This window comes from Protomyctophum bolini (genome assembly GCF_963924005.1).
Source record: "Protomyctophum bolini genome assembly, chromosome: 2".
In the NCBI taxonomy this organism is placed as follows: Eukaryota; Metazoa; Chordata; class Actinopteri; order Myctophiformes; family Myctophidae; genus Protomyctophum; species Protomyctophum bolini.
This window is the reverse complement of record NC_137863.1, coordinates 27,607,309-27,632,922: the sequence shown is the minus strand read 5'-3', so window position 1 is coordinate 27,632,922 and position 25,614 is coordinate 27,607,309. Positions and strand designations below refer to the sequence as shown.

Below are 25,614 nucleotides of genomic sequence, written 5' to 3'. Positions count from 1 at the left end.
ACTTAAATATCTCTCTTCATATTGCAACTGAATGCTCATAATTCTGTCTTTGAATGGCATAGCCCTTCTACACCAAAATAAAATTGTAAATTGTCTTTCTGTTGACATGCACTTATCTGCTCAACTCACAAAGTGGGTGGCAATTTCCTATTGAGACATTGGACACGTGATATGGCTCGAGGAGACAGCATCAGCCAGAGGACCATAAATCAGACAGCTTCCAGCTGACTATTCTTTCATGCCTCATAGATAGGAGAGGAAGATACTGCCTTGAGGCAATTTTTCATCCCGACCTTATGGATTTATTTTGTCCTCCATTCCCACATGGCCACTATTTATTTTCTTGTCTCTGTCTCTGTCTGTGTCTCTGTCTCTGTCTCTTCACAAACTGTTCACCTTCACTCGTCTCTTCCTGCAGATTGTTTTCCTTCCCCCTCATTTGCAGCCCCGATTCTCAGTTTAGCCTTCTTTCCTTCATGTTCCCCCATCATCCACTTCCACTCACGTGCACTGCACTCACACATTCTGCATCAGCACCATTATGCCCGTCCAGTACTTTTCCTTCACTCCAGTCTCATTTATATTCCTCCCTCCCTCCTGTTACCCTCTTGTGTTGTGTTGTCTGGGTCACTCACAGCTCCTAAGCATAGGTCTGTACAGGTCTTAATTTCTCACATAGATAAGTTACATAAAGTATTTGTTTGAACAAGCAAAGAATACTTTTTCATGTGACTTTTTCAGTAAGTATGTATTGTTATATGGTGTTATGTGCTATGTGCTATATGCTCTATGTATTGTTATATGGTGTTATGTGCTATGTGTTGTTTTTGATGTGTTTGAACAGACTGTGAAGACAAATATCCTTCGGGACAATAAAGATTATTATTAGAATCTATCATGTGATGTTAGCTTACATATATTGTTGATCGCATTCAATGCATTGATGTTTGTTTTGGCTTCTCTTGCCAAGAGGATGAGGGATTGTTGATGTTTGATAACCATACAAACGGAGGTAATGCACTCATTTTAATGTCACAATATTGCACGTTTTACAGAAAAAGAAGGATACTTTTCATCTATTATTCACTTATCCCTAACTTTGAAGTATAAAGCATTTATTGTCTGCACTTTATATAAGATGTATATGAGCATGGAGGAATCAAGGAATAGCTGGAATATGAACGAATAAGAAGGACTGAAGAAATTACATTTTGACACCAATAGTAAACTTAGAATACCATACTAATTTCATCCCCTGTATTTTCCCAGAATGCATCAGTGACCAAGGGTGCTGTGCAGGTGCATAGACACAGGAGAAAGTGGGTCATGCTGCAGTACATGCCATACACCAAACTAAGATACACACATGCAAGCCAAATTATGAAATCATAGGATTCAAATGTATTTAGGCTGGTACAACTAGTGTAGAATTGTAATTAAGATAGAAAAGAAACCTGGCAGCATGCAGTGACAAAATTATTGGGGTGCAGGTCTGTTTAATTTGCTTCATATTATATTTGAAGAGAGAGTGACAGTAACAACTGCAACAACAACAGTACTGTATATCGTCTTAAATAGTAGGTAAATAGATAGATATGAATTTTGACAGATACGAGAAGATAGTAAAGAAAAATACAATAGGCCTACCAATCTGCATTGGATAAAACTGTGTACATTTCTTTAGTTAGAAACGCTGTCACTCTTTCTTCTGTTGTAGGCATGGATCTTGGCATGGGAGTGCCTGCTTCATAGCCTACTCCTGTGTGCTGTCATTCAAAAATAATATGGAAGTTGTAAAGACTTCCCCCTTCAAATCACAGAAGATGTATCCAACAGAGTGGGTGTAGATTTGTCTGGTATATGAAATCATCCTGTAATTAACACTATTAAAAGTATAATCCACACCTTTGCACAGTGATTGAAATCCATTCAGGTTCAATCATTTGTAAACTAAAAGCCATTAACTTTTCATTATTATTATTATTATTATTATTATTATTATTATTATTATTATTATTATTATTATGCCTATTGTTGTTGTTGCTGTTGTTTTTAAAGCAGTTCATGCTTTGGGCCCTGCATACAGAAAGATGTTATCGTCTATCTATTATGTTAAAATTATGACACACTGGTCTGTACTCTGTAAGGAATTATTCTGCCCCCTAGTGGTAAATGGCAGGCACGTCATCGGCTGTGAAAATGTTCAACAAACATTGCCACAACTTCCACAGGGTATGACTCATTTTTTACAGTCTATGGTATGACTACAAATTGAAATCCAGCTGTATAAAGTTGTCGCCTACTCTCAGTACTATCTTTGAACAGATAACCACGTGAAACTCAATTTGTCGTTTGTACCGGCCAAGATATAGTTTATTTATTTATTTAATTATTGTTGATAGATAAAATCATGACGCCGGCCGCATTGGACCTCTTCGCAGGCCGCAAAATGCCCGCGGATCACTTTTGACACCCCTGGACTAGAGCCTAATAGCTCGATTTATAGTACATGTTGTATTATTTTACATTTCAATAAAAATTACAGTTTAATATTCCGTCTAAGGAATGAGACATGGCAGATCATCTTTTTAAAAAACTTCTGGCTGCTTTTACAACTGCACTTTAATCTACAACAACATCAACTGTACTTTGGCCCCAAAGCCGCACCCTTTTTTGTCAGTAGCCGAGTAGAGTGAGTGGCACCCGTGAGAACCAATGGGCTTTTTCAAAAGTGGAGAGTAGGCGGGGGTGTCTATACACGCTACTGACTAGTGACTTCTCCAACATGGCGGACGTGTCGCTCGGTTAACAGACACACCGCAACAGCGATTCGAAAAGTACAACCGTTAAAGAAACGAAACCAGTTGCATTTACATATAATCCGTGTTTTCAAGTCGCCGTTCAACGATGAAGGGCAAGGAGCGATCGCCGGTGAAAAAGCGCTCGCGGGTATTGGAGGATATCCGAGAACGAGGAAGCCACCCAACAAGTAAGAAGGTGGGTGCCCTGTCGGCAGCGGGAGGCAGCAACAACGGCAATAGTTCTGCCAAGAGCGGAGCTTCTTCCAGGAGATCTCTGCCCGGTGACAAAAGAGACACGAGGGACCCGGAGGGACCTAACACATCGAGCCGAGCCGGGACTCACTACGAGTACGGGGGTAACGGCGCCGGCTCCAGCAGCAGCAAAGTGCACAGCGGCGGCGTTGACATGGACGCGGCTGCCACCTCCAGGGCCAACGCACGCGGCGATCATCCGCGGCCCCCGATCAACGTGGAAAGTGAGTACAAGACTCTCAAAATAAGTGAGCTGGGCACTCAGTTGAACGACGAGGAAATCGAGGATGGGCTGTTTCACGAGTTTAAGAAGTTCGGCGACGTGAGCGTGAAGATGAGTCGATTCAACGACGAGCGAGTGGCGTTCGTGAATTTCAGGAGGCCCGACGACGCCAGGGCGGCCAAGCACGCCCGGGGGAAGTTAGTTCTGTACGATCGGCCTCTGAGAATTGAGGCCATTTACATGAACAAACGGCGGAGCCGCTCTCCTAGTTCCAAAGACGCGTTCGCTGCAGGACAAAGACATTTACAGCCCCAAAGAGCCCTCTCGCCCACTGGTTTGGGCTACAGAGACTACAGGTTACAGCAACTAGCGCTGGGTCGCCTGCCCCCACCTCCCCCGCCACCCCACCTAAGAGACCTGGAGAGAGAGAGAGAGTTTTCTCTTTATGATGCCAGAACTCGACCTCCTTTCATCCCTGAACGTGCAGTTTACCGTGAGGAAGACCTAATTTACCCCGAAGATGACAGGGGGGCAAACAGGACGTTGTTCCTCGGTAATCTCGATATCAATGTGACAGACAGTGATCTGAGGAGGGCGTTTGACAGGTTTGGAGTCATAACAGAGGTGGATATCAAACGTACAACGCACGGCCAGAACTGTACCTATGGATTTCTAAAGTTTGAAAATCTTGACATGGCTCACCGTGCAAAATTATCCATGTCTGGCAAACTAGTGGGCCGCAATCCAATAAAAATTGGCTATGGCAAGCCCACCCCCACGACAAGACTGTGGGTGGGTGGGCTGGGGCCCTGGGTTCCCCTTGCTGCACTGGCTAGAGAGTTTGATCGGTTTGGCACAATCAGATCTGTGGACTACAGGAAAGGAGATGCATGGGCCTACGTACAGTATGAGAGCCTGGACGCAGCCCAGGCTGCCTGTACCAACATGCGGGGCTTCCCTCTCGGAGGTCCTGACAGAAGGCTCAGAGTGGACTTTGCAGAAGTAGAGCACCGCTACCAGCAGCAGCAGCAGCAGCAACAGCCGCCTTACATGCAACTTCTCCCTCCAGCACGCTATGACCTTGTCCCTGAGCCCTTTGCTCGCCGCCTCACTCCAGAGTCTATACGGCTGAGAGAGAGGTCTCCTCCTGGCCACCTTCGCTACAGAGAAAGGGACCCTTATTCTTCTGCAGACTGGCCTGGCCTGGGTGTCCACGACCGGGTGCGGGGTGCAGGATTTGAGCCCCTAGACCATCTGGATAGGCGTGAAACCTGGTCAGTGGAACAGCAACGTGAGTTACAAAGCCGAGATCAGGGTCGCAAAAGAAGACTGGACGATGGCCGGCGATTGGACCGCTCCCCTGACAGCAGCGAGTACGCTCGGCGCCGCCCTGTTAACTCACTGGACCGCAGCCCCGGAGGGAGCAGTCGAGACGGGGGGCGCTACAGTGACCCTGAGCGGCCGCTGCGCTCTGGCAGGAATTCCCCTGCCAGAGGGCACCAGAACAGCCTTGACAACGGGCCTGCAGAAAAGAGGCGGAGGACACTCAGCCCGGTGGAGCTGGGCTCCACTTCCAAACGCAAAGCCAGTGAATCCGTTAAGAGCCCTGCGAGGAAGGAGGAACGTTCAGAACACCCGTCCTCCTCTTCCTCCAAGTCCAACCAGCAGTCCAAGCAGGAGGCTGGGGGACAGAAACTGGGCCAGGCCTGGCAGGGGGTTCTCCTGCTGAAGAACAGTAGCTTTCCCACATCAATGCACCTGCTGCAGGGAGACATGGCCGTGGCTGCCCGTCTGCTGGCGGACAGCTCCGTGGGCAGCAAGGTGGCCCAGTTGAAGATCACACAGCGCCTGCGCATGGACCGGCCCAAGTTGGACGAGGTGACGCGTCGCCTTAAAGCCGCCGGGCCCGGTGGCTACTCCATCCTCATCGCCGTACCTGGGAAAGCTGAGGACGGGTCCCAGGGTGTGGGAAGCTCTACTGAGAGGCCGCTCAAAAACCTGGTCTCCTACCTGAAGCAGAAGGAGGCCGCCGGTGTCATCAGTCTCCCTGTGAAAGGCACCCGCGACAAGGAGCATGCAGGAGTCCTTCATGCTTTTCCCCCGTGTGATTTCTCCATGCAGTTCTTGGATGCCTCCTCTAAAGCCTTTGCCAAATCAGAGGAGGACTATTTAGTGATGGTCATAATCAGGGGAGCATCATAAAATGAAGACAAATGTACTAGCAATGAAATGTCTGTATTCACACTTGCACACGGGTTGATTATTAAGCCCAATTCATATTGTGTTGTGTGCCGAACATGGTCAGCATACCTGCAGGTCTGCTATTTCCGGTGCGCGATGCTGCATAAATTAGGCATTAGTTGAATAAACAGGGAGGTGGAGCTGCGGAGGTGTGACTAAGGGTCAGTCAAATAATGGAGCATAAGAAAATGGTCTGATTTTAAGTTTGCTAACCTGCATGAGTAGCCTGCATTTGTTTTGTTTTGTTTTTTTCAGGGTATATTTGTACGGGAAGGGAAAGTCACATGGATACATTTTATATTGAGTTCATAATTTGGTTGTTTAATAAATGCAGGAAACATGAACCTCCGATATTTGATTATGAAATAACACATGAACTGAAGAGTACTGCACTTAAAGAAATCAAATGTAGTCAACATTTTCATAAATCACTGATCATATACTTGTTGCCTTATAGCAGTTGTAAAAAAATAATAATTAAAAGCCTAATTAATTCACATACATTGCTATTGTTTCAAATCACATAAATCTATAAAGATATATTGACATAAAAACAGAATAGCTTGCCTTCATTTTTTTTTAAACTCTTGCTTTACCTAGTTTTGGTTTATCATTCTCAACAGATTATCAAATACTAGGAAGGCGTTTGGAAGAACCATATTATCTGCAGGAAAGTCTCAGTCAGTCTCATGTAAATATTAATTTCCATTGATGTAACTACTAATTTTCTCTAAAGCTTTACCAATTTACTCATAAATAAGGTAAAGGTTTGCTGACAGTTTATTTTGAGTACCTGACTTCATTTAGAAAATCAATATGTTCGTATCAGCCATATTACTTGAATCTAGTGAAAGTTGTGAAGAATTTGGTGGAAGTATCTTTGTACAAACTTTTTAAATTCTTTTGACAAATTCCTTTGTGTTAGGTACAGGCTACTGCACTACAGCATACTACAATAACGCCCATAACTTATCAGCTTTCTGAGCCACATTTGAGGTTTGTTTTGTATTGTAGAACAAAAACAGGCACATTGTTTATCTTTCATCATTGCTGGCACCAACAGCATACATACAGTATATAATAGGTCTTAACATTACTACTACCAGTTTATGGTATGTATCTTTTGGCTTCCCTAACTTTTGAACACACATTAAATTGTAGTCTGTGAAAAGGTTGGATTTATGTAATGTAACATTTTTTATGTTGGTTACTTTTTTGTTTTGTTAATTTGACGCTCAAAGGGCAAAGTTTGTGGTTTGCTTACTTTTCCCCCATAGCTCTTAGTTTTTCCAGAAACCCTTTGTGTTGCTAAATTGACAAGACATTTCCCAAAATTGACACTTATCTTATCAGTCAGCAATGACTGATAAGATAATTGTCAATTTTGGGAAATGTCTTGTCAATTTCATCACTGACTGAGCTGTTCCATATTGTGTATATTGTTTTTTTTTATTGAAGGCTTACATGGTCTCAGTAATCTTGTGTGTGTGTTTTTTAGTTTAGTTTTTTAGAGAGAAATGTTAACGGGTTAATTCTGACCGTAGGTGAAGCCATACTTTGGCATTTGCTTGTGAAAGAGTGAAAAAGAAGCAATACAGGAAATGACCAAACTAAGTGGTATTATCTGCGAACTACCAACCGAAAATACATTTAGCAGCCAAAATGCTGATTAGGTAACGATACTAAGTACTTTAATAATAGGTTTCTTCTTGCTTTGTAGACCATTCTGTTTTGTTGTTGGTGCCATTTCCCTTTGTATTTGCATCTCTTTCTTTCCATGTATTCCAAACTGAAAATTCATAACTCATGGTTGACTAGCTAAGAACCAAATAATATTAGTGTTGCAACACTCTTAATGTGGCCCTTTACAATCCCTCTGCAATGCATACATGGCAAATTTATATATACATATATAAAATCACATCCAGGCTCCAGCTGGATCAGTTACGTTAACATAACTCATAAATATTTACCTTCCCCAAACTTCACATACTGTAGCTAAAATGCTTATGTAAGTGTAACAACATCTGATGTACAGTATGTTTATGTATGCTGTGGACCTTCCCCTTAACTGAACAATGAAGCCAGTAGTCAAAAGCATCTTTATCTTTGGAGGACCGAGAAAATCCCCCAGAATGCATCATAGTATATGGGCTCTTCTGCAATGGCCTTACCTTGAAAGAACTGTTATTGATTTGTTTTAATCCTCTGTGATTTCATTACCATGTTTTAAATGGAGATTTTGATTTTTGCTGTACATTGTATACTCGGGATATCTGGAGAAAACAATGGAGACCATCAGATCAGTGCTCATGTGCCTAACAAGTAGGCCTACTTGTCAGAAAACACAAAGTGCAACTTGTCTCAGTTTTAATAAATTTTCTCTTTCGTGGGAAACAAATATTGGCCTCGGAAGACAACTTTTGTGACCTTTTCAATTCTTGGAATTTTCTCTATCATGCAAAGGCTTATCAATTTGAAAATGGATCCCCACTCTGCCAGAAAGGAGAGGAAAGTAAGAGATCAAGCCAAACCAGCTTCTCAATTCCATCACCAGTCGTTCGTTTGAAACCCCTTTTCGAAGAGTTTCTGATACACCCTTTGTTGAAATTGAAATTTGGGCTTCTTACAAGCTTTGTATTTAATTGCTTTTGCCAAGGCAAGCCTACAGTCACTGTGCCCCCTGACAGATGGGGCTTTATACTGCAGTCACCTCCAAGGAATTATTGGAGTGTGGCTGAAGGTGACCACCACAGAGCTCTCCAGGTCAACATAATCGGCCTGGGTTGCCTCGATGCAGCTGATCGGCTTGTTTCGACCACACCAGTCTTCGTTGCTGTGGTCGACTGCATCTGACAGGATGCAAACTCATCAGATACCCAGCCTTCTCTCACCTGACTCCAGTAGCTGGCTGGTGCAGAAAGTATCAACATCCCAACACCTGCTTCACCTTTAAAAAGGAGTAGTGATGAGAATGATTCACTTTTATGTAATTGCCCGTCGTTTTGTCTTCTTTGCTTTTGGGAGTCATGTGGAAGTTTGGTTTCATACGCTCAGGTTGAGACAGTGCCACAGAACCTTTGTTTTTCCTATTGCCTATAAGGAAGTGCAATGGAAGAGAATTCTTCGCCTATATCCTGTACAGGGATCCTCAATTTTTGTTATAACTTGACATGAGCTCTTTAGAGTTTCCTCGAAAGCTAAGAAATCAAAGGCAAGTGTATCCCACTCATGAGTCCAAATCCACAGGATGTATCCCCTCTGCAGCACCCCTTTCCTGATCATCACTGCTCCAAGCCTGATGTACAACTCTTACCCTCCTACACTGGTGGCACGACCTGGACAACAACACAAGGTTTCCTGGAAATGTAAATGAAACAGGTTTGAGTCCTCTAACCACATTAACATCTATTCTTCCTATTCTAAAGTGTTCTGGCCAAAATATGATTTTTGGCTTCATAAACAGAGCTCTATAGTGCCCTAAAATGACATCACATGCAGTTATATTACTTATTAAGACTTTCTAAATTGCTAGATTATAAATCAGTCAAAAAGTGCTATTGCACAATGGACAGATGTGTCGGAGCAGGCAGTCAACATGAGATGGGGGGGGGGGGGGAAAGGAATCCGGCCTGCCCTGTCTAATGAAAAGGTTTATTAGAGTTTATTATACGTTTCGACCTTTTTAGCTGAAGATGGTGTGCAGGATTCCTTTTTTGCCTTCTCATATAATGAATCAGAAATTACATATTGGCCATACTGTAGTTGAGACGAAGAACCATTTAAGTCCATAATTTATTCTGACCTGTCCCCGAAAAGTCCTATCTGTCCTGACCCCTTATCTATAATTTATACATTATAGATGATGATTATGGACTTAGATGGTTCTTTGTTCTTAGATCTCTTCTTAATAACGACTTTGGCTATGTTCTGCTGATGAAGGTTGTCATCTAGGTATCAAGTTCTTTTTTTCTTTAAAAAGATAAATCAATCTAGGATCAGTCATTGACTGTCCATTGTTAATCACAATTGGAGAGATCCATATCACAGCTCTTAGGAGTCGAGGTGACTGAAAAAAAAATCCCTTCAGACTTTTATTTAATATCATTCTTTGACCAATAAGTCGGTAACAAGTGATAAAGGATATAAGATAAGTCCTGTTACCCTGTATTGTATCACAGTCCTTTACCTAGTCAATGTTTGTAATGTAATGTATAATGTAATGTAAAGCTTTTACAATTCCATCATCCATAGTATCTGGCTGTGTTGAGTTTAGATTTAGAATAGCAAAGTTAAATTCCATACAGTCTTGACTGATGAGAGACAACTGCTTAGAATGAGCATCATCTTGCAGATAAAAAATCAGCATGCTTAATGCTATGTGGATTGCTTATTTGCTAAACCCTTCGAAAGTTTGATGCAGAATGGTAAAACCAAATTCAGTGTGATCTACTATGAAAAGATGTTGTGAAAATGTTCCATTTTTCAGAGGCTGTGAATGAATAATACCTCAGGAGGGAAGACAAGAATCGTACTCTATTATGAACTTTTAAGTTATGAATGGTCATTGAATAGCTCCAGAGGCTGCATCAGATGAGGGGAAACTAGGCCTTGGGTGAGTACAACTTTTTATTTGCACTAATATTTGTATTATATTTAAAAATTGTATCAAATTTATATTTAATAAAGTATTATATTTTTTGGGGGATCCTAATTGACTTTTGTCTCATTATTGCACAACGTGTATTTTCTGGAAATCACAAGACAGGATCTCTGAGTTCTGAACTTTACACCATTATTCCTGTAGGGGGCAGAGTTGTGTGGGACATGTCAAGTATAAAAGGGGATGTGATATATTTCCATGCTCTTTAAGGTGATTCATCCATTATTAAAGTGAAAGGGAAGTACTAATTTACTGGTGCCTTAACGTTAGCATTTTTCTAAAGTATGGCCATAACCTTATCTTGCTGGTATATGGTTAATGCTAAGTAAGTAGGTCTACTCATTACATTTTAATTTATATACAATAGAGAAAATCTAGAGTCTTTATAGCACATGGGAAGGCCATTAAAAATAAAAGTCAGCCATCCCACCCACCCATGACCCAAGAATGGTATTATAAAACAAAATGCTAGACAACAAAGGACTAATGGATAGAGCCCTGTTCCGGGAAAAAACACTATTCTCTGCTATATAGTGTTTGTTCAATAACAGCTAGGGGTCTCACCATCTCTCCAGCACTTCAATAAATAGAAAATAAATGTTCAGGTCGGTTGCAAATTTTCAGCCAAGCAGGAGAGAGTGCTTCATTTTTATAATGTTCTAGTTCCAATTCTCTCTGCTAATTCCTCACTTCCAATTTTACTTACCGGTATTTAATCAGTTTCCTGTCTGACTTCTCAATCTTGATAGATTGGATAAAATTGGTATCCCGACCTGAACATGTATTTTCAAAAAGTTTTATAAAGAGCTGAGAGACATGGATACTTATACTGCACAAACAGTCAAACACTCTATATAGCAATGAGCAGATCAGAATATAGAGATATTTAATCACTTAACCTACCTTTTAAAACGCACATTTAGCTCTCATATTATGATATATGTTACCTCATATATTGTCACCAGCTGAGTTGATTTGAGAGTGAGTTATGTTGAATGCAAGGAAATGCAAGGAAAAACTTAAAAAATGCCACACAATAAAATCCTCACTGTGAACCTTGTGCACAATTGTAACCAAATGAGCCCTTACTGTATATTATGGCTCATATTTGTACACTCCCTTATAGTAGTTAATCGTAGTTGCCCAACTTGCCTTATTTCATCATACACAAGTTTTGCAAGTAGTGAATTAAATCTACACTCACAACACGTCGCAAGCTTGTAGATGGGTTATTTTCACATGCAATTTTATTTATTTTAATAATAATAAAAGAACGGTTTCTACCCGACAGCAGCGATAAGCCAGTTTGTATTTGAGAAGAGTCAACAGAATGCTGATACAGCACCTGGGAAAGGTCATACAGTACTGCAAACAAATCACATTTTTATGGGTCCCTTTATTTTGTTTACTACATTTAGTTTTTAATTATTATTTCAAAGCATTTTCAAAACACATTCCCAAAAAAGCAACATCTTTCATGAATTAAAAACAAATTCATTTTTTTCAGTACAGTAGTAGTAGTAGTAGTAGTAGTAGTAGAAGAAGAGTAGTGAAAATAGCCGGCTATATATTTTCACTAGTTTGGGTCCCGGGGAGACATCAAATTTCTCTTTTGGGTCACGAGCACAGATCAGTGCTTCTCAACCTGTGGGCCAGCTAGGGCCCACGGGGTCATCCCTATGCTCCCCAGGTTCCATGTTCCCCAGGTTCTATGTTCCCCACTTACAGAATGCGTTGGCTCACTGGAAACACTCTAGTGGGTGTCAAAGTGTGGTACAGGTACCCCCATGGTTCCTTGAGGGGGGTTGCTAAAATAAACTGCAAACCATTCTTTGCTGTGCTGCTGTTATAATTTACACAATTATTACCTTATTTCACAGTTACAGTATGTGTTGAATCCAACTCAATGTTAGTTGTGTTTAGACCAGAGTCATAGCTTGATTGTGGTTTGTGTTTAGTGTCATTGGACCAATCATGGAGGGAGTTCAACCAACCAATATGATTTGGTTGACATGGGATTGAAGGACATTTAGCTTTACATTTTCCGGCAGCGTTTTCCTTATCTGTTTTCACTCATTAAGTTAATGCCGTTATCTTTGTTAAGTGGTTTCTTATCAGTACAGTATGTGTTAGTTAGCCCCAGTGACGGAGGTGTTGAGATAAATTTTGAACTCCTATCCAACCCATGACTATATTGTTGCTGTCGGGCAGACCAAAGAACAGCTTTAAAAAAAGCTTGTGACTAAATAATAACTACATTGGATCCATTTGGGACACTTCCATTTCCTGAAAAGTAACAGTTTTGGACTGGGTTTCCACCCGGCATTGACGATATATAAGGTTCCCAGCTGTTCTGAGCTGCCCTTTCTCTCTTCCGAGTACCGTTGCAGAGATGAAGTGTGTAGTTGTGTTCTTCATCTGCCTGGCTGCCTCAGAGGGCCTTCTCAAGTAAGTGCTTAATAACATTGGAAGCATTCATGTAAAGTAACTAAGTATATTTACTCAAGTGTGCTTAAAGTACAATTTCAAGATATTTTACTTTACTTCTATTTCTTGATACTTTATACTTCTCTACGAGGCAAACCTCAATGATTTGACAGCTTTACCTAGTTACTTTGCACATTTAGATTATTAATAATGAATAAAAAATGTTTTGAACCTTTTTTGTATTTCCCCCGGATACGATATTTTCCCGACCAATCACAACACTTGTTTCATTCGCAGAGAATGTAAACTGATTTGTAAAGCATCAACGTTGACTCATTTCCTTGGGCAATACTTACGCTAATAGTCTTTTCAGCGTAGGTCTTGCCCAGGGTGATGTTCCACAGGCCTATAATGGCCAACCAATGATTATAGCCATGAAGAATGATGGGTTTATAATCTAGGAGGGTACACTTAATTTCATGACCTGTCTGTACAGAATTCCTCTGTTTAAAGGGAAGTCCGCCAGGCAGCTTCTAGAGGAGAGAGGCCAGTTTGAAGAGTACAGGAGGAAGTATCCATACAATCCTGCTGCAAAGTTTCCTCCCAGGGTTGACCAGAGTGCGGTGCCCCTGACCTTAGATCCATATGTAAGTTACACCAAATACCTTTGGGCAAAACAATAAATATGTAGCTGTACTGTACTTTGTATACAACTGTGTCACTAACCAATTATGTTTGTCACTTGAAAATAAATGACTTATATCTGCCTTTGGTCTAAGGTAACATATTATGGGGTGATTGGCATTGGAACCCCACCTCAGTTATTCAAGGTTCTCTTTGACACTGGCTCATCTGACCTCTGGGTGACCTCCTTAAACTGCACCAGCTATGCTTGCGGTAAGAAAGAAGGCCTACAATGACAAATGTTCATGTATGTTCAAAGAATTTAATATGAAGTACGCATTGTACTGACTGAGACTCTTTGTTTTGAGAACTCAAACTAACTCTCTGTCCGTCTGTCTGTCTGTCCGTCCGTCCGTCCGTCCGTCCGTCCGTCCGTCCGTCCGTCCGTCCGTCCGTCCGTCCGTCCGTCTGTCTGTCTGTCCGTCTGTCTGTCTGTCTGTCTGTCTGTCTGTCTGTCTGTCTGTCTGTCTGTCTGTCTGTCTGTCTGTCTGTCTTTCTTTCTTTCTTGGTTGTAGACTCTCATTCAAAGTTCAACAGCAAAGCATCCGCCACTTTTCAGACTGGCACGAAATCTTTCTACATCTCATATGATACCGGTGGTATAACTGGGGTGACAGCATATGATACTGTAAAGGTGAGACAATTAAGACAATATCAAATTGACAAGAAGTGACACAAACTAGAAAAACAGGTTACAGAGCCACTTGCTAGTTGCTGCACATTATGGAATTGCCTAAGCAATGGAAATGCATTTGGTATTTGTAGATCAGTGATCTATATGTGGAGGATCAAATCTTTGGCCTCAGTCTCACTGAGGAAGCCGTCATGGAGATGGTGCCGTGGGATGGAATCTTGGGTTTGGCATTTCCTGGCATTTCCGACGAAGGAGGCACCACTGTGTTCGACAACATGTGGAACCAGGATAAAATCCCTGAGTATATTTTCTCCATCTACATGAGCAAGTAAGTATTTTTAACCACATGACGTATGTATTCTTTTTTTGTTTAAAAAAAATAGCAGATCAACAAACTCATGCATTGAACTGTATATTTATTAGATGTATTTCTTATGTCATATAATGTTCATTTCCTAATAACACAGGCCTTTCTCACCCCCAGATCTTTGGAGGGCAGTATGATAATCTTTGGAGGGAAAGACACATCATACTTTACCGGTTCCATTCTCTGGGTCCCTTTGATTAGTTCTGACTATTGGACCATCACCATAGACAGGTATAATTGGACTGGGATGAGCAAGGACATTAAATATGAATAGGGAGTTTCCTCTCAGCACAGTGTAATGAATCCAAAATACCAGCACATTGATGTTTATTTTCTTCGGAAAACCTCTGTTTTCTTGAGCAATATAATTCATGCCCTGTATAGCTACGCCTGGCCAACAGGGCACTGCTCCATGCAGTGCCCTGTTGGGCTGTAAACCTTAGTAATATAGCTGCGCCCAGGGCACCACTCCGAGGATTCGTCTATAGCTGACTCCTGGTGTGTCCTGATTATGTCTGTCAATGAATGTTTTCTGAACATTCTTGACTACTGATTTGGATAACCAAGTTGTATTTTACTCTCACACCAGTGTCATATTTTACAGATTATAGCCACTTAGTCACAGGAATACTTTACCCTTTTCCAATATGTCCTTGTATCAGTCACTCACTAATGCTCACTTTTTATTGATGCAACAAACTATTTTGCATGGCAATGTTCCAGAAAGATACAGGCTGAATACTTCCGCAATCTGGCAGAGTCAGGTTAGGCTGAAATTTCTCTAGCTTGAAATCTCTGCCAATTATGTCATGATCGGCAGGTACAGTTTTCAAGCTCACCACAGCTGAGCTGAGTAAACAGAAATGGTACAGTACTGTATAATGAGCAGTAGAGGACCAATATGGAGATGTGATTGAAAGTGTTCACACTAATAGAGATCTGCTCTTACTTAAGTTGTGTTGCTGATTATATAATTATTAATTACCATACACTCTTAATGTGTGGTCTGTTTTGTTACAGCATTACTATCAATGGGAACACTATTGCATGCACAGGGGCATGTAAGGGAATAGTGGATTCTGGCACTTCTCTTATTGTAGGGCCTGGCAAAGACATCGCCAACATCAATATGTGGGTGGGAGCCTACACCTACAGAGATGAGACAAATGAGGTAACTTGGTTTTTATTAGTGACGGCAGTGATTTAAGAAGTACTTTACTGAAGTAAACGTAAGTAAAAGTATCAATACTGTTATGTAGCTGTTATGTAGATAAACTCTATTAAGTCCCGTATTAAAAATGTACCTGAGTCAAAGTACAAAAGTATCAGAGTCAAAATATACTTAAAGTACCAAAAGTAAAAAGTTCTCATTGTGCAGAATGTCCCATTTATGCCCATTTATTTTACACATGTCACAAGTTAAACAGCAGATACAAGCTTACAATGTGTCACATTGTGACTCATTGTGAGCTCGTAGATCAGCTTTTTTTAAATGGACGAAATATATATGGCTGAAGTGGTTTGTTTTGTACTGTAATCATCACCAAAATCTACAAAGTAACTAGTAACTAAACAGAAGGGTCTTTCAACGCGCCTCAGGTCCCAGCCCTACTCAGGATTTAACTAAACAGAAGGGTCTTTCAACGCGCCTCAGGTCCCAGCCCTACTCAGGATTTTAGGCTAGTCCGGTGCATCTCAGGAGTAAATGTACAATATTTGCTTGTGAGATTTAGTGGAGTAGAAGTAAAAGTATTGAAATTAGATATACTCAAGTAAAGTTACAGTACAATTTTTTTTACTTAAGTAGCCTACAGTACTGGAGTACTTAGTTTACGCCACTGATTATGCGTAGGCTATAGTAGAGTTTATACATGTATAAATTGTGGAACCAAAAACAACATATGGCTCTGTTCACCAGGTCGTTGTGAGTTGCAGTAATAGAGACATCATGTCTGACATCGTCTTCAACATAAATGGCTTCAGCTTCGCCATTCCTGCATCCACCTATGTGCTCCAGGTTTGACGTACAGAATGAACAAACATTGAGACATTGAGATCAAACATGCAGATCTGTTATAATCAAATTGTTTTCATATTCACAGCAAGAATTTTTAAATGTTTCTTCTGTGTCTTTTCTTTCATTTAGTATGGCGCTAAATGCTTGACAGGGTTTGAAGCTGGTCAAGTTGGAACTGAAAGTTGGATCCTTGGTGAAGTTTTCATTCGTCAGTTCTACACTGTCTTTGATGTTGGCAACAACAGGGTGGGCTTTGCTCCGGCTGTGTGAATGGGCCCTTGAGAAGTGTGCCAGATAAAACATTTATTTGGATATATTAGTAGACTCGGATTCAGAGCAATTATTCCGAGAATTGTTTAAATCTTTAAATAGCTGCAATTCTTTGGAAATCTTCCATTGAGCAAAATGATATGTGGGTGCCTAGTGCTGTGGCTCTCAACATGTGGGTCAGGAGCCCCTTTTTATGACAGTAAATTGACAACTTAAGGACTAATAAGTCTAAGCCTTTACTGCAACAAAGTTAGTCAACAAACTATACTATACAAATGTGTATGAACTGAACTGAGAGTCAAACTATATGTATTCAAATATGATTATTATGGGGGTTCCAGTTTAAATAGGATTATTTTGGGGGGTCGCGGCCTAAAAAGCAAGTTCAGAACCACTCGCCTAGTGCACCATAAACAGACCATACTCTTTGATCCTCACTGGCCTAGTGCACCATACTCACCATACTCCTTGTATTTCCTCACTGGCCTAGTGCACCATACTCCTTGTAGTTCCTCACTGGCCTAGTGCACCATACTCACCATACTCCCTGTAGTTCCTCACTGGCCTAGTGCACCATACTCACCATACTCCCTGTAGTTCCTCACTGGCCTAATGCACCATACTCACCATACTCCCTGTAGTTCCTCACTGGCCTAGTGCACCATACTCACCATACTCCCTGTAGTTCCTCACTGGCCTAGTGCACCACCTACCTGTTACCTACACTGTCCTGACTCCTGTCTGAAATAAAGCATGAAAAATGTCATGTTTATAAAAGAAAAAATAAGAAAAAAAGAAATGACTGGCTTAGCTTTCTTCGCTTACTTCTCTCAGTTGCTTAAACTACAATCAGTGGTACTGAATATATAAGCTTTATTTTATACAATACTGCACTTTAAATAAAGGGGATGAGGATCCAGTATTGGTTCCGGATTTCAATTTTGAATCTGATGACCACTAGATGGCAGAAGACTCACACACATCCTATTCACATCCATTCATTTGGTTGTCTGGGGGTGGGTGGGGGGTTAAGGAAGGGATGAGTCATCCTGTCAATCAGTCACTGGATTGCATTCATGTCATCTAAGATTTACTGCTGGTTTGTACAAAATTTAACCTGTGATTGATTAAGAGGCGGGCTCACGGGGGAGGTGCTTTACTTTACTTCAAGGTCTAATCAATGATACAAATTATTTTGCTGGTTGATAGAATTCACAAATTGACACGCACAAAAAAACAAAACAGGTCAATTGTATTTGTGGAATACTGTTTTGTTTTTTTGTTATCAAATGTTTTTTTTATTTAAGACAATAAATCACAATAAGATGTTAACACCATGAATGAATAAAGAAAACAAAGGGATACTGTTTTGTTAAAAGCATAAACCTTATTTACTTAGTTGACTGGAATGCCCCAGGGCCCGGGGTTTATAGCCTACTAGTCATCCTGTCATTTTCTGCTCTACACCAAATCAACAGTGATGCTTGTGAGCTTAGATATTCTTTTCAAATTTTTGCCCCAGAATAGAAGAGTTAATATATATGGTTAAGTAGCCTAATGTAGCCATTATCTATATTTGAACCTATTGATTTATATAAGGGTAACGTATTCAAAATAGCATAGGCCTACTGTATTTTCTATATACCTAGGCTACGTATTCTCTTTCAGAAAACATTTGAATATAATCTTAATTTGTTATCTTTAAAGTGTAATTCGTTTGTGTTACAACAGGACTGCCTGGTTACTGTGGTTAGTAGAGTGTACTGTGAGTAAACATGGTAATATGAGACAGCGGCTGGAGTTACTGTTTCGTCTTCAATCATTCATTTAGTGGGAGACATCTGTGTAATTGCAGGGCAGGTGAGGTTAGGTTGCATTGAGATGGCTCTGGGTTGCATCAGAATCAGATGGACAGACAGATGTCAGAAGACGAAGAAACAAGTGCACAAGTTTGGTACTTTGGTGCATACCCTGGTCTGTATACAGTATAATATGTGATGAGTGATGAGATGACCCATCTCATATTTGTGTGTGGTGTTTGCTGTGATTCTAATGGTGTTCTCTGTTCAAGGTGTGTGCCTAGAGAGGATGAGGCAACACATTTTTGGAACAAAATGCCTCAAATCATCCAATGGCACCCTTTTTTATTATAGCACCACCAGGAGGCCACAACCTAACCTGCCCTGGTGGAGACCTGTGCCCCAAGGGGCACTTCTTCTAGTTTGCTTTTGGTTCTTTTGATTTGACACAAAATATGAAGGAGAGGGCTGAGTAAGCTACTGAGATCAAACATAATTATATACCCAACATGACCCAAAAGACTGTCTTTTTTCTTTAAAATGTATAGCTATCGCTTGCAAACCATAGGCCTGAAACTGATACATTGTACAAACATAGTTTGTTCCCAGCAGCACTGACTCATAGTTACCGTATGTATACTGTCGGCCTGCATGGCTGGTTAATTTCTATATGATCGTGTCTCTTTCCCAAAATAACAACAGAGAATTTACACATTTTCAGCAAGCGACAAGGTCGTATGATGAGGTATAATTAATCATCACATAACAGATGGATGGCATAAACTAGTAAAGCAATGGTTCTCAAAGTGGGGACCCCCAGGAGTCCTTGGGGTGAGTTCCAGGGGGCCCCCAGCAAAATGAGTTAGTATAGCACATGCATACTTTGGAGTACAAACTCACAGCGCATCACATTCTTTACTTCTGCTATTTTTGAAAGAATCTTGAAAGTGCTTGGACACGTTTGAATAATTCATACGTTTTAACGCAACTCTTCTCTTCTAGCACAAAATACTTTCAGATGGGGAGCCCGTGGCCAAATACATCTGGGGGTGAAAATGTTTGAGAACCACTGGAGTAATTGCAAGATATGCACAGCAAAGTGCCAAAGGAAAGTAAATGGAACGGGACAAGTGAAGTAAGTACCTCGAGAAAACAGTGTTTCGCCCTCAAGTAACTGTGGGTATTCCATTAGTAATACAGAAACAGAAGCCAATGGAGTTCTGTGCCACTTTGCGCACTGAAGTGAAGCCTGATCTGTGGACGTCTGTCCACAGACCAAGCTTGACTCATTCAAATCACGAACACACTAGTCTTTCTCCCACACAAACATATACCTGCACAGATCAGTGGAAATATAGTCAGAATACAAGAATAGACAAGAGGACAGTTTATAGGCCATACAGTATATAGTGGAGAACATACAATAGCCTAAGTCATTGTAGGCCTACATAATTAAACAATTTAAATTTAGATTTGTTGTGACACACTGCAGACACTTATTCTAGACACCACTTATGACAACCTTGCTTCTGTGTGTACCAAATGTATAGGTGAAATGTGTTACACTCATTCATATCATAATGTATGCTTGAACAGATGCAGTAATTAGCTGGAGAATGGAGATTACATAAAACTGCAGAAATATAAGTGCTTCAATAGAGCCAATCGATGTACAGTACATTAGCACAGATTCTAAAGGTCTCTTAAATTGATCTTCATATTCATGTGATTGAACTAAAATATTGGTCCATTTTGCTGTCAACTTACACGACATACTGTACATGTTTATATAATTTGATTGCCTTCTGACCTGTGTATAAGTATATAGTCATAAGAGGCCGGTGGCGGGCCTCCAGGTACATTAATGTAATTACAAAGGAGGCTGGTTGCACTCAACTGAATTCACAAGTGGAGAAGCTATTAGTAAAGTAGGCTACTGGAGGTTGTTATCTGAGATTAATCTCTGGGAGCGCTTTCCATCATTAAAAGAGCTGTAAATCTTTAAAGTTTTTGATACATAAGTAAAATCAGTGTTGAACAGATTTTGATAAGAAGCTTAGATGTATACTGTAGTTAGTTGTATACTGTAGGGTAAAATACATTTGTTACAGTGTACAATATACAGTGTCATCCAAGATCCTAATTTTAGCAAGATAAGTAAAGAAAAGAAAAAGTGCTAGGGGGAAATGTGTTTACATTTCAGCTGAGGCTTACATATTAGCTGAATTAGTGGCTGCTATTTTTGTCTGTGTTTATGAGAGTATTGCCCAGTCGGTATTTGTCAGTTTGCATAGTGTTGTTGGAACTATTTATAAGTATTCAGTAGATAGATGGCAACAATTTTCATTTGCTTTAGCTGGTCCGTGCTGTCCTGTCTGCCTCCAAGCATCCTTTATGCCCATGGCATGTTATCCCACACAGAATTCAAGCACAGCTACCTCAAAGCAAGAAGAAATACTGTTGCAAGTATAATGTCCAAAGCAATAGAACACCAATGTGGCTGGTTATTTGATACATTTACACAGCTAGTTACAAATTAAAACAGAATGTTAGGCAGATGAAAATATTTGTGTACACGAACGATTCCCAAAGATACAAACTAGAGAACCATGGTTCTCTTCTAGGATGCCATCAAGACAGGTGAAAATGATCAATTTACAATGAAGAATGAATTTTCTTCAAATGATTTTTTAACTTGGTAAAATCACACTGGATCTGGACACTACATTGATTCACAGTTACAGTCTAATTCATTGTTAGAGCCACAGTTCCAGGATTTGTGTTTTTACATCACATGAATAATTAGTTGTTCATGTCCACAAAAATATATACTGTCAAAGAAAGGATTTAATAACATACAGTATAATGCTACATTCAATGGTGAGAATAAATGGGTAGTTGACAATTAAAACATTATTATTTTAGCCGGGCAAGTATCTTTTAATCACAACAATATTAAAATATATATATACTTTGCCTTGTCACCTGAAATTGCCATTAAATAAAAATAAATCTCTCCAAATGTGTGCATACAATTAAGATAATTTAACTGTAAATAATTAAAAGAATACAAAAGGAAACACAGGCACTGTGTAGAATAGGTTAAAGTGGCGATATGTTTTTAATCAATGTATATGTGATTGACTCAGCTCTTGATAGAATGACTAACACTAGTATAGACAACAGATAATTATAATTATTTGGTAATGTTTCTAAACAGTAAAACATTGATATTTTATCTTGTATTAATTAATCTTTATTACTGATATAAATCCATACAGTCAAATCAGACAGTGAATCCATATTTTGACCACTTTTGTTTTGCCATTATTTTCTGCTATATTTTCTTTACACTGTGTATTGTACTAGTTATTCATTATCGATCAAAATCACTGTCCTATACTGCTATACAATGCCAGATCAAGTAGAGCTAAGTCGATTTTTGAATATTTTAGCAGTTAAATACATGTTTATTTTAAAGCTCATCCTTTTTTGTATGTTGGATCATATATTAACATCACTATTCAAAATAAAAGAGTAAATAAATAAATAGCTATTATCGCGTCAACCACCCACATTCTCATTTGGTTACTAGTTCTTATATATGTCAAATAAAAATAAAGCTAATTGCACTATTTAAATTATAATGTGGTTAATGTTGACAGCCCACAAGTTCCTTCAACACGTGGATACTGTATGAAGTACAGTGAGGCGGCCATCTCACCTCACTAGCAAAGTCCTGACCTGAAGACTCACGCATGCACTCACTCTTACACAACCATTGGGGTATCAGAGGAAACCGAGCTAACAGACTCGGCATCAGACTTCCTTCTCTCCCGACTGTCCCCCTGCCATTCCTCTTCTTCCTCTCCTATTGGGTTCAACCTCCCATTCTGCTCCAGCTGGTCCTTGGGATCCATGAAGGAAACGCGCCTGCTGAGAAAGGCCTTGGCAGCCCCTGAACTGTCTTCGTGGCCTAGGTTGTCATGCATTTGAGAGATGCTGACCGTAGAAGAGTGAAGGCTGTCACCTGGGTCACCCTTGCTCAGGCCCGCGCCCGGGCAACAAATGCAATTGCAGGGCGTGAGATAAAGGTAGAGCAGAATCAGAACAACACTGACCAGACACCCCACCAGGGTGGTGTAGGCCGTCTTCATGCTCTCTATTCCACCGGTCTTGGTGAAGTTATGCACTGCCACAGTCACATACACGGTCTCGTTCAGGGAGTCGCTGGTCGCATAGCAGGTGTACACCCCCGAGTCTTCCGCCTTGAGGGGACCGATCTGGAGGCTTCCGTCATCGATAACCTTGGCCGTATTATTGCATGGAACATTAGCAGGCAGAACCCAGCTCTTCAGCATATCCTTCTGCCTGACGTCACAGTCCAGGATGAGGAACTGGTCCAGATAGACCTCTCTATCCAGGACATTGACCTCACTGCAGTTCAGATACAACCGGTTTAGATCCAGCGTGACCAGCCTTTCTTTCTGTGGTCCTGGCAATAGACATGTATGGTCGTCTCGAAAGTCAACAGCCGAGCCGAGCTTTTGGAGGTGCCACCGTCCCACCATTTCATACAGCTCACAGCTACATGGCAGAGGGTTGTTCTGGAAGAACAAGCCATTCTTGAGCCACGCAGGTAGTGCATTGAGCTCATTGAGGGGAAGGTTTTTAATTCGGTTGGACGACACATCGAGGAGGGCTAGTGTCCCGTGGCGGTTTCTCTCCTTGACCAGCTCCAGCGGGAAGCGAGAGATTTGATTCTGGCTCAGATAGATCTTCTGTATTTTGTGGAGGCCTGTGAAGGCAGTGCGGTCAATCTGGGAGATGTGATTGTTATAGAGCAGCAGCACCTCCAGGTGTTCCAGAGGCTCAAAGATGAGCTCCTCCAGAATGCGAAGGCCATTGGAAGACAGGTCCAGGTAGCGCAGCTTGGTCACATAAACAAACGCCTCCGATGAGAGGAAGTTGAGGCCATTGTGGCTGAGAAGAAGGTTGTGTAACCTGCTGAGCTTGACGGGGGTCCAATCAGCTTGAAGCCGGGCGATAGTGTTGTAGCTGAGGTCCAGAAATGCGGTGTAGTGCGGGAGATGCAGGGGCACGGTGGTCAGGTTCATCTTAGAGCAGCTGACGATGTTGCTGGCACAGACGCAGGTCTTGTGGCAGTTGAGCGGAGTGCTTAAGAACTGCCCATTGATACTCATGGCTGGCAACAGCAAAGCCAGAGGTAAAATTGTCAAGAACGCTCTTCTAGACACTACTCCCATGGCACCGTGCTGCCTCTCCATCATGCCAAGGTTAGGCTGGGGTAGAATGTCCACAAATCAGGATAGTCTTCACAATCGAGGGTCAATCATGGACCTGCAAGGACATAATAATACATGATGTCAGCGAGTAGACAATTTAGACTCAGGGTAAAAAAAAATGATGATGTTATTTATTATGAATTCACGGCTATCGATGATGCATGACATGAAAATGACCGCAGCAGCAGCATCACTCGTCACAGATGCGCTCTTCGCGGACTGCTGCACACACGGGTGCATTGCACCACCAGACAGCCACCCGTCAAAAAGTTGTTAGGTCGAGGTTTCAGGAAAAGAACAACCATAATTACCACCAGTTAATTAATTATCTTGATTGCTCTCGCTATCAAAATGTACATGGCAACACATCTCTGTAATCTAGGCTGGCTGGCTACGATCTGCGTACAGAGCAGACTACAGCTATAAGGATATTATGCTGTTGTTATTGGCCCATCCCAGCATCTGTTTTCTCAGGCAATTTACTCACCACAACATAAACATTTATTTTAGCATACCGGTACATAGATCGCTAATCTGTATTGTTGTAGCCCTATGCTTGCTTACCTTTTTAGTTGTCTTCTTGAAACACGGGGCGAAAGCGTTTCTTCAAAGCAGCCATCGATGGGATCAACCAGGACATCTATTGAATTTGTTTAGCCCATCGAACAGAACAGGTCTCTGACCGTCTCTCTGTGCACTGTGAACCAAATGACCTGAAAATAAAGCCTGCGGTACAGAGCAGCGATATACAGCCGATTGAGCCACACTGGGCTCAGGTGTCTCTCTCTCTCTCTCCCTCTCTCTCTCTCTCTCTCTCTCTCTCTCTCTCTCTCTCCATATACTGTAAAATATAGCGACTCACTCCCTCCCCCTCTCTCTGTCTCTCTCTCCCATATACTGTAAAATATAGCGACTCCCTCCCCCTCTCTCTGTCTCTCTCTCTCCCATATACTGTAAAATATAGCGACTCACTTCCTCCACCTCTTCTCTCTCTCTCTCTCTCTCTCCCCCATATACTGTAAAATATAGCGACTCACTCCCTCCCCCTCTTCTCTCTCTCTTAGGTAACTTACACATTCAAATTGTAGCCTAGCTATAGCTCTCAACAACTGAACCATGAAAAGTACATAATATGCACTTGAACAAATCAGAGCACCTATTAGCTACTAGCAGCAAGCTATCAGGGAAATTGTGTCCTAAGGCTATAGGAGTGAAAAAATAAAATAATATAAAACAATCATTTTTTAAATATATTTAAAATTCAATTGATACAATTATTGTACACGTTCTGTATCTGGTCTCAGTGGTCTGTATCACTTTTATGCCCAGAGGAAAGGTATGAGCATCTGTTTCATATTGTGTGTAAACCAACCACAGAATGATCTTCTTCACTGCTTTGCTTTCAATGTGCAGCTGCAACCTCTAGTCTACTGAATGTGAGATGGGTCTTAATAGCTGTAATTAGCCATCAGGGAGTTTTAAAGCATTAGGCAGAGACAGGCGGTACACAGTGAGTACACACACACACACACACACACACACACACACACACACACACACACTCTCTCTCTCTCTCTCTCTCTCTCTCTCTGTCTCTGATCCACAAATGCGCAAGCAGAGCGTGCCATGAGGTGCTCACCACTGCTGGTACGACTGTCGACTGCTGCTCTGAGTCCTAGAGCTCTCTGCTGTCTGGGTTTTGATTGATTGATTGAAATTTTGAAAACAGTACAGTTTGCAGAATTACAGTACATTTCAAGCACAAACTCAGTACAAAGACTGTTAACTGTGAGTGGATGACGCAATTAAGCATTACACTTGTTTTCAAGAGGGTCCACCGTGTTCAATTCATCAAACTGATGACCACTGCTGATGTAATGACCACTGCTCTGAGTCCTAGACTCTAGGACTCAGAGCAGTGGTCATCAGC

The 25,614-nt window shown here is 41.2% G+C and overlaps 3 protein-coding genes across 3 annotated transcripts; 2 read left to right on the top strand and 1 right to left on the bottom strand.

Moving 5' to 3' along the window:
- Positions 1-2,783: 2,783 nt before the first annotated feature.
- LOC308335437 (RNA-binding protein 15-like) lies at positions 2,784-8,527 on the top strand. Its single transcript, XM_080792467.1, has one exon. It carries the CDS (start codon positions 2,908-2,910, stop codon positions 5,476-5,478), a length of 2,571 nt encoding a protein of 856 aa, XP_080648593.1. The 5' UTR covers positions 2,784-2,907; the 3' UTR covers positions 5,479-8,527.
- A 4,045-nt stretch (positions 8,528-12,572) lies between these two features.
- Positions 12,573-16,579, top strand: LOC308333648 (pepsin A-like; the record flags this gene model as incomplete). The annotated part of the gene is made up of 9 exons (XM_080790104.1): positions 12,573-12,628; positions 13,104-13,254; positions 13,387-13,504; positions 13,807-13,925; positions 14,057-14,253; positions 14,410-14,523; positions 15,313-15,463; positions 16,211-16,309; positions 16,439-16,579. The coding sequence occupies 9 exons, from the start codon at positions 12,573-12,575 to the stop codon at positions 16,577-16,579; spliced, it is 1,146 nt and encodes a 381-aa protein (XP_080646230.1).
- Positions 16,580-19,777: 3,198 nt separating this feature from the next.
- On the bottom strand, positions 19,778-24,513 carry LOC308325146 (amphoterin-induced protein 1-like). Its single transcript, XM_080777557.1, has 2 exons — positions 24,249-24,513; positions 19,778-23,739 (listed from the first exon to the last, which is right to left on the bottom strand). The coding sequence occupies exon 2, from the start codon at positions 23,667-23,669 to the stop codon at positions 22,149-22,151; it is 1,521 nt and encodes a 506-aa protein (XP_080633683.1). The 5' UTR covers positions 23,670-23,739; positions 24,249-24,513; the 3' UTR covers positions 19,778-22,148.
- Between the last annotated feature and the right edge of the window lie 1,101 nt (positions 24,514-25,614).

Coding starts and splice junctions, on each gene's coding strand:
- LOC308335437 (XM_080792467.1), top strand. CDS start 2,908: ATGAAGGGCAAGGAGCGATCGCCGGTGAAAAAGCGCTCGCGGGTATTG.
- LOC308325146 (XM_080777557.1), bottom strand. CDS start 23,669: ATGATGGAGAGGCAGCACGGTGCCATGGGAGTAGTGTCTAGAAGAGCG.